Genomic DNA, 10,000 nt, shown 5'->3' with positions numbered 1-10,000 from the left:
CGAATTCGAGGCATTTACAGCCAAAGTAGCAATATAAAGCAACAATATTTGCCATATAAATTTGTACAATTGAAAAGCATTTTTTAACATTTTGTTTTGAAATATTTTCTGACAAACATCACCTGGAATCAATAAGTAAGTATATCTATGTGTTTTTAAAAATTGTTTATTAAAATAGATCTTGAAAATGTTTGCCACTAAATCACCCAGTTGTTCTAATCCGGACATCCGGATTCAATTTTCTGATGTCACGTCAGCCCAACAACGAGCAGCTTGGTTCTAAACAAAGAAAATCGGTACTTCTTATTCTTCATGCTGGCTAGAACTTTTTCACATGTCATGTGATCAGAATGTAGAAAAGTCAAAACATGATCAGATTTATAATGTTTTCCTCCCCTGGATACACTTTTATGCTCGTCGGAGAAGTATTTTATACGGGCTTCCGCCATTGTTCCGATAGTTTAAAAACAATGATATTTTTTTTTAAAATTGAGCTTTTATATACATATAACGTCCTTAATGAGCTTTACAAGGGGTCCCTGGCCAACAACAACATTTAACATGAAGTAGCAGGGGGAATTACGGTATAATTGTGCAAATAGGTGATGAAAGCATGAAAATTGGCACACAGGTACCTTATACCACCAAGAACACAATCTGATAGAGAAGCATTCTGACATTTTACAAAAAAGTTGGTTTTAAAGCTTTTTATATTTTACTATATAAACATTAGTAAATTCAGGGGGAATAATCGAGGAAATTCTATTCGCCCTCTTACTGATTAGTACTGAATATATTAATTATGTTGCGAAATTACCATATTTTCTCTCGTACTTTTTGTTGTATATCAACCATAGACATATTCCCTATCTTATAGCTTTCATTTTGAAAGATTTAGGGCTGTTGGTTTTCAACGGGCATATGTTAACAGCGTCAAATAGGGCGAAATTAAATATTATTTGAAAATGAATAAAATCATGAAAATTATATTACACAGTACAAAATCCACGACCAACTCCATATTCATGAGGCTTTACAATGAAAAAAAACCCTGTGAGCTTTTATATAGCGCAGTATCCACCAAACTGTTCAAAGCACTTTACAATGATTCCCGGACGGGGTAAGCTTTCAAGCTAATGCTAACTACCTTGAGACCTGATATTGACTGTTTAAAGTCAAGAGTTAAGCTTGACCAAAGTTGCTTGGCTTTTATTTGTTTGGCTTTTCCTTATAGTCCTTTATAATCAAATTACATTTCAACCTACCTAATTGTTTATGATATGACATCCTCTACATCGACATAAGTCTGTGCATGGTAATGGTAAGCGGGCTCGCAATCATTTGCATCGGGACGTGCATCCTTTCTTGCAGCCACATTTGACAAGTTGTTGGCACACTTTGGATACTTCGGCTGTGATGACCAGTATGGTAAGAGCTTTCCTCCGTCCATTTTCCAGCCCCATTCCAGAGGTGATGGTAGCACAGGATCTTTTTCTGTTGCAGAGCTCAAAACATAGCCAGCTTGATATGCCGCCCGTTTAATGTGTTGCTGTAATGCACTTCTTGTGGGGAGGAAGTCTCTCTATTGCACGACCTTTTTGGCAAAATGAATATTTTCTTGCTGCATTAACACCTGTGCAATCTAATGCTTTGTCGTACATAGTGACAGTAAATGCCCTGAGCTGGGTGACGTGATGATCCGTAATGACGTTTGGTTTCCTTTGTTTGCTTGTTCTTCCAACAACGGAAGCATGTATTGATGAATGTCGGCATATTATGAGACAAAGAGCGTTCAGAATGAAATCCAGCCATGTTTTTACATCTTGTTCCAAGTAATTTGATGAAACATGTTGTAGCCAGTCCGTTTCTTCTGTCATAAAAGGGTCATTTGTCATGTTTGAAATAATGTTCGATGGAGCAGTGTTTGTTGCAGGTATATTTGGTTTAACTCCAAATGCAATTTCTTGGGCGACCTTTAGAAAATCCGACAAAATATTGCTGTCTGTGTGAATGACGTCAGAAGTATTCATATTCAACTTTTCTCGATCAACACCGGACTCATCATTTGTAGGTTGCTGCAACATGGAGATACTTGTTCCGTGGACAGAGTTTTTGTGAGTTGTTGAGCTTGGGTTATAATCAATGTTATCAACAGCAGCAACAGTTAAAAGTTCTTTCTTCAGATTGATTGGGCAAAGAATTCCTTCCTCTTCGAATCTATTTTCAGCTGCTGATGCGATATCCGATGACAATGACAACATACGTTTATATGAGGAACACAACCCTAGCGAAAATAATGTGTCAATTATCTTCTTTGATCTTGTATGTGTGTATAAAAAAAGACATACATACAACGGCAATGGCGTCTCTTTGATCTGCGATTGTCTTTTTTTGAAAAGTCGGCCCGGTTTTATTTTTATTTTTGGTATTTGACACAATAAGTTGTGATATAGATAGGCTTTCTTGATGCCTGGAATTGGACTTTTCTGAAGGAGACGATCCAACCAAAATCATTTTGATTAATGTCAACAGGGAGTTAGGCACTGCGTCTTCTTGACTTCCAATCCCGATGTCCCATTGTGTTGGTGTTCGCGGGCATTTGCGAATGATGTCTTGTCGGATAGTTTTTGCTGCACGCCACAAAGACATTGCATTATCATCTGCTTGTTCCTTTTGATTCTTTACTAATAACGCAGCAACTTTGCTATCGTGTGCTACATATGTATTTCGTCCAGAAGAATAGAATTCTATGCTTGGAAAGACTCTCATAAGCCGCTCTTTGAACCGGGTGAGGTGTGCATAGTTATTTCCACAACCTCTATTGGTGCAGTCACTTTTAAACTTCTTAATAAGTTTTGACAACTGGTTGGTTGCATTATGGTTCTCCTCTAAATAAGACACGACTGCTGCGAAAGCGAAACTTTCATCAGGAGCTGAATGTTTTCCTTCATATGATTAGTCTTCGATTTTCTACCCTTATTCATGTTTTTGATGTGGCAGAGTTTATGGTAGTGTGCCTCTTTCGCTACTAAATCACCACCATCGATGTAGCTGATCATTGTAATATCTTTTATCAAAGTTGCTGTAGCAAGTATCTTATCTTCCATTTCCAGAGAGGGAGAAAGAAAGAGAGAGAGATAGAGAGAGAGAGAGGGAGAGAGAGAACATCCCCACCATTACATTTCAATCAATGAAATAATTCTATGTAACTGTGTATAGTAATATGATTATATCATTACCAATCCATGCTAACAAAGAGTTATAAAATGAGTCAACACCGGTTTACGTTTTATGTTTCCCTTTAAACACCACCGCCAGCCCCAATATTGGCCCATTCTAAAATTAACTTTTTGGAAACTGTCAGCCGATTGGGTAATTTCCACCGACCGCACCCCTCCACACGGCTTCTACCTTCGCGCCGCTTCGTGTTTGTCACAATGATATGTCGCATTCACACATCGGACGCCATGATAAATATTGTTGCCGATTTAAAAATATCAACTTTTATTTACTTAATTCCTTGGCTCACAGACATCGCTGGAAGTGCTTCTCTATCACATTTTGTAGCCCTTGACGTGCTTTACAATCCCTGAAAGTTTCATGCTTTCATCATTCGTTTGCACAATTGAGCTATTTTTTGCCCTTAATTCCCTCTGCTATAGGGCGGAACATAGTTTAGAACCAGTTACTAAGTTACTATGCGTCATTACTTGGGTAGTGACGTCACGACTGTTGAACTGCATTGGGGCCACAAGCTGTATTAACCCTCTCCTTACCAACCATAGGAAAATCGTCACATTCGTTACGAAGCAACCGACAATTTGGTCATTCAGATTTCGATTGTACGTCACAAACGTTAAAGAATTTCTTTGCTTACAGCATTTAATACTAAACATTGTGCTCTAGAGCTCAATTTGACGAACAACACTATGTATATAATGCACGTGTTACATTTTTGTTTGAGTAAAAAAAAATTATATTTTTGGGTAGGGTGGGTGTGAGGTTTAGGCAGGGAGAAATTCTAAAAATGGCTGGTAAGGAGCCAGAGAGTTAAATCAGACACCCGGTTTAAGTTTGCATTTCCTCTCCTAACAGCCTTTTTTAAGATTAAAAACAAAATAAATTATATCTAATAAAATACCAGCTACAAATATTGCCAGTACCATTATCTCCCTTTGATACTTTACTTTTAGAATTTTTTCTGTAATAATATTTTTATAAACAAATGTATACACTTTATAGATTAAAATCTAATGTGAAAAATAATACACGAGTAACATTTGTTATGCACGTTTACATCACAGTAACGCTTTTAATGTCGTTGTAAGTGACATAATATATTTAAAATGCATTGCTTATGTATAGTACTGGTGATTATGTAAATACATTGAAACAGGGGTGTCATAGGGGTGGGCGGATTGGCACTACTGGGTGTCCTAATAGGCTTCAACAGTCGTGACGTCACTTCCCTCATAATGTAGTGTCGAGCGGAAGTCTCGATGATACCTCAAGTCATCGGCCACCAACACTCAAAACTTCCCGAACTCGATGACCAAGGAAAAGTCGGGAATTCCCGAGAAGTAGCACTTCAACTGAGCTTTGTATGGCTTTTTTGTATTAAAACTTAAAATACATTAAATAAATTCACTTTGTATAATAATAAAACATTGATACCTATACCATTTTGATATATTTACGACGTTTGTGTTTTGTTAGCTGTTTAAAATATGATATAACGTCAATACCCAATACCAATGACTAGGTATTGAATGAAAGCACCGATGACTAGAGCGATACTCGAGACTTTTTTGAGTCTCGAGACTCAAAAAAGCATCGAGACGCAAAAAAGTCTCGAGCTTCGCTGGAATCATCGCCGACGAGAGAGGGGTGAACAATGCAGATAGTACACATTGTTAGTAAGGCGTGCGTCGCTCGCGCAGTATAGTCTCGAGACTCGGGACTCGGGAAGCATCGACGACCAAGATTCTCGAGACGAGAAAAGCATCGAGAACTAAGTGGAGGTCGGGAACTTCTCAGTCGTCGATGACCTGACTTCTCAAAACCTAAAGCATCGATGACCTTTTGGTGACCCGGATGCCCTCCCCTATCATAATGACGCATAGTAACTGGTTCTAAACTATCGGAACAATGGCGGACGCCCTTATGTAGTACTTCTCCGACGAGCATAAAAGTGTGTCCAGAGGAGAAAAACATTATTAATCTGATCATGTTTTGACTTTTATACATTCTGATCGTATGACATATGAAAAGTTCTAGCCAACACGAAGAATAAAAAGTACCGATTTTCTTTGTTTAAAACCAAGCTTCTTTTTTCTGGGCGTACGTGACATCAGATTATTGAATCTTATTGGCACATTTTGTTGGGTCACAATTGGCACAATGTGGTATCCGGATTGGGACAAGTGACTAGGGCATATAAATACACAAATAAAATATGTATTGGTCAAGTATTTTATCTAACACTTTAATGAATGGCGTTTGCACTATATTCAACAGTTATGTTCACAATTACTCTCGGTATGCGGCCAATAGAACTCATTGAGCTGAGAGAGACATTTTGGGGGTCCGAATTGGAACACCTTACCCAAACACAAAACGAATAGATATATGATGTGCATAATTTCGTTCAGCCATAAACATTCTACAATGCATAATACGCTTCAACAGTCGTAACGTCACTTCCCTCGTAATGACGCGTGGTATCTTAGTAATGGTTCTAAACTATAGGAACAATGGCGGACGCCCTTATGAAATATTTCTCCGACAAGCATAAAAGCGTATCCAGAGGGGGAAAAAAATTATAAATCTGATCATGTTTTGACTTTTACACATTATGATCACAAGACATTTGAAAAGTTCTAGCCCGCATGAAGAATAAAAAGTACAAATTTTCTTTGTTTAGAACCACGATGGCAGCCGTTGCTGGGCGACGTGACACCAGACTACCAGACTATTGAATCTAATTAAGTTGGCATTCAACTATTCTGGAATATGAATGGGAAAAAACGTAGGTTGTAACGTAACAAATATGATGATTGTTCTACAGTTGGATAGATAGGGTAAAGTCTTAATGAAGTTAGCTGTTTGATTATTTTGCTTACGGTATAATTGTCTTCATGTGGCAACTGGAGTCCCATGGGGTGACAGGAAAGAGATTCATTCTTGTAGCTGACAAACACATAGGCAGCGAATGGAGTGGCCATTTCTACGGTTAGAATTTGGTTGTAGTCCAATGATTCCACTCTCCCCACACAGCCTGACAAGCTGAAAGATTCTGGTTGTTAGAAGAAAAAGCATATACAAGGATAATTATTTCCTTGAAATTACATAAATAAGAACATTTGTATAGCGCCCCCCCCCCACCTTCTATAGTTTTGCATGTCCAATGCCCTTCACAATGTTTCATCTATTCCTTTTAAAGACCATATGCAACCATATTTCTGTTTCATAATGTATCAGTCGCCCGTATGATGCATTTTGTATTATATATTGTTTTTTTGCTTTTTTAATGAATCTGCATTATTTTAACCTTAAGTTCATTATTTTGCCACCTACTTGACACCGGCATAACGCCATTTTGAGATTATGTGTCACAAATGGCAAACAAACAATAATCAAAGGGATTGGACTAAACCATCTCTCTAAGAAGCAACAACAACAAAAAATACAATGAAAAAAATCGATCATTTTATATGGCGCAATTTCCACTAAACCTGCCCAAAGAGCTTCATAGAATGTCTTAGGATGTCAACAACATTTAGACATGTACGACGAAACATGATGCCTATTAGCCGAAATCACGAAATAAAATTTAAATTGGTAGAGATAACGATGGAAACGGCCAGGTACTCATTTTACAGTTGAATACGATGAGAGAATGTCAACGAAGAGCCTTTTCCAAGGACTCAACTATGCACCGGTCAGAGCAATGAATGTTCGAACCCTTGGACCTTCCAGTACGAAGGGAAGCGTCATACCACAAATACATATTGCCGTAATACCATTGATTCTTAGTTCATTCCGTTTGTTGTTGGACGCCCAAAATGACCAAATACCCAACCTCCCTTCCACTCGCACACAAAGACACAGATTGAAAACATCATAACTTGATAGATTTCCCCCTTCCCCAAACTTTAAAATAACAACATCGACATGTTATTTCAATGTCTAGATAGAAAAAATCATAAAATGGTTTCTTACCCTCAACATCGTTGCAATTAAAAGACTCTAATTTTCCGTTCACAAAAATGTCATTTTTATATGTCTTTTCTACCACCAAGTAAAGGTACACTTTAGCATATGCAATGTTCATGATGCTTGCTGAAACCGGGAAAAGCATTGCGTCATAGCGCTGTCTCCAGTAGACTTGTGGGACATTAGAAAGTGCACAGAAGCTTCCATGTATGTCATCTTGTAATGCTAATAATGAAAATAATAATGATAATGATAATGATAATAATAAAAATAATAATAATAATAATAATAATAATAATAATAATAATAATAATAATAATAATAATAATAATAATAATATATATAATAATAATAATAATAATAAAATGTATATAGTAGTAGTAGTAGTAGTAGTAGTAGTAGTAGTAGTAGTAGTAGTAGTAGTAGTAGTAGTAGTAGTAGTAGTAGTAGTAGTAGTAGTAGTAGTAGTAGTAGTATTGGAAGTTGTTGTTGTTGTTGTTGTTGTTGTTGTTGTAATAGTAGAAGAAGACTAAGAAGAAGGAGAAGAAGAAAAAGAAGAAGAAGAAGAAGAAGAAGAAGAAGAAGAAGAAGAAGAAGAAGAAGAAGAAGAAGAAGAAGAAAAAAAAAAGAAAAAAGAAGATGACATAGAAGAAGAAGAGAAAAAGAACAAGAATTGGTAGTACAAATATTAGTAGTATAGTAGTAGTAGTAGTAGTAGTAGTAGTAGTAGTAGTAGTAGTAGTAGTAGTAGTAGTAGTAGTAGTAGTAGTAGTAGTAGTAGTAGTAGTAGTAGTAGTAGTAGTAGTAGTAGTAGTAGTAGCAGTAGTAGTAGTAGTAGTAGTAGTAGTAGTAGTAGTAGTAGTAGTAGTAGTAGTAGTAGTAGTAGTAGTAGTAGTAGTAGTAGTAGTAGTAGTAGTAGTATAAAATTAACATCGATTTTTTATACGTGTAGGGAAAACATGGAAGAGTCAATTTTTTTTTAACACAAAGAATGCATGTTCTTTGAATCAGTTTAAAATCTTAGTTAACAGGAAGTTAAAGTCCCTGATATTTAAGAATGATTAAAATGTTTTATTCTATTTTACTAAAAGAAATAATTTAAAAAATAAATAAATAAATAAATAAATAAACAATGATAAATAATAATAATAATAATAATAATAATAATAATAATAATAATAATAATAATAATAATAATAATAATAAATAATAATAATATAATAATAATAATAATAATAATAATAATAATAATAATAATAATAATAATAATAATAATAATAATATATAATAATAATAATATTAAATAAACTGATTAATTTCTAAATTCAATTTGACCCTCTTAATGTTTATTAATTATTTATTTATTTATCCTTTCATTTATTTGTTTGTTTACGTATTTAGTCATTTATCCATTTATTTATTTATTTATCTTTTAAACTGTAAATTGCCATGTGGATATAAGTGTTTCCAATAATTTCATGATTTTGTAGACTGGTTTGTAAGTGTTGACCAGTACAATGCATGACATCCGCGGAACCAATGTAAAATCATAATTTATCAGAGACTTATTTATAATCATAATCGTTGTTGCGCTCGTGATGTGATTATTATTTTTGTCATAAATATGTTATTGTACTATATACTTTGTACGTTTATGATTCATTCGATCATGAACAATTCTATTACCAGTATTCTATGATAGCTTGGCTTACTCTACTCGAGTAGAGTAAGCCATGTATGATAGTAATTTTCGATTTTACATTGCCGTATTGATACATTTTTCCAGACATTCAAGGTTGAGTAAAACTGTCTGTGAATGAAACAATAAGACCTATATGAGATTGTGTAATTATAAACTGTGCGGCTATGTGTTCTTGTGGTATGACACTCGCTTTCGGATCGGAAGGTCCTGGGTTCGAGCCTCACGCTCGGCGCCTAGTTGAGTCCTTGGAAAAGGCTCTTTACTCACTTTCTCTCACCGTACTCAGGTGTAAAATGAGTACCTGGCCGTTAACAGTGTTGTCTTTGTCCGAAAAAGTGTAATACCGCCTGTTAGGCGGCATGTCTCGTCCTACATGTTAAATGTTGCTGTTGACCAGGGTCCCCTTGTAAAGGGCTTTGAGCACATTTAGTGGATATAGGCATTTAAATGATTATTCCTATAGGGAATGTGATTAGAGGAAGAATAGCGTCCCTTGATTGGACGTCACCCATAGTCTGTGACGTCACCGGCGGAAAAGTTATTAGAGAGAGAACGCCATGTTGGTCGTGCGCATGCTACTCTTCCGCTAATCTCATTCCCTATTTTAAGTCTTAAGTGGGATAAGATAGGATAAGATAACGAGCATGCATATGCCTTTGCTAGAAAGACTTTGTACATGGAGTAAACTTACTCGTGCCAAATGTTTGCAGCATATGGAAGGAGTTACTCCCAGACTGTAGCACAAAATGAACTGATGACGAGAATTGTGAAGAGAAGACGCCATATTTGTTGAACGTAACTACGGCTATATCTAAGGTCGAGTGAGGAACCAGTTGATATTCATCGTATAATTCTCCTACAATTTCTGAGTCTAGATAAGGAAGTCGTCCACCCGCGGAAAATCCTATCTGTTGTTTAAAAAAAGGAAAGAAAAAAACGAGCATTTATATTTATAGATAGAATGAAGATGACGTCAATCGGGCCTTTGTTATTGTATTTTGCCATCCGCGATTGTGAGTGATTCTCACTTAACTCTATTACCCGACTATAAATGTTCCTGGTTACACAGAGTTTGTGTGTTGG

At 35.9% G+C, this 10,000-nt stretch overlaps 1 protein-coding gene across 1 annotated transcript in view; it reads right to left on the bottom strand.

Annotated features, from left to right (window-relative positions):
• LOC144959733 (uncharacterized) overlaps nt 1-10,000 on the bottom strand; it is a 15,565-nt gene that overhangs the window by 2,668 nt on the left and 2,897 nt on the right. Inside the window, exons 2-4 of the mRNA XM_078892430.1 lie at nt 9,609-9,825; nt 7,222-7,440; nt 6,123-6,295 (exon numbers count right to left, since the gene is read on the bottom strand). Of these exons, the coding sequence (XP_078748556.1) occupies nt 6,123-6,295; nt 7,222-7,440; nt 9,609-9,825 (609 nt within the window). The remainder of the gene's footprint in view (nt 1-6,122; nt 6,296-7,221; nt 7,441-9,608; nt 9,826-10,000) is intronic.

This window comes from Berghia stephanieae, chromosome 14 (genome assembly GCF_034508935.2).
Source record: "Berghia stephanieae isolate SIO BIC M18660-M18661 chromosome 14, UCSD_Bste_1.3, whole genome shotgun sequence".
In the NCBI taxonomy this organism is placed as follows: Eukaryota; Metazoa; Mollusca; class Gastropoda; order Nudibranchia; family Aeolidiidae; genus Berghia; species Berghia stephanieae.
Note: the sequence above shows the minus strand (reverse complement) of the source record. Positions and strands in the feature narration are given on the sequence as shown.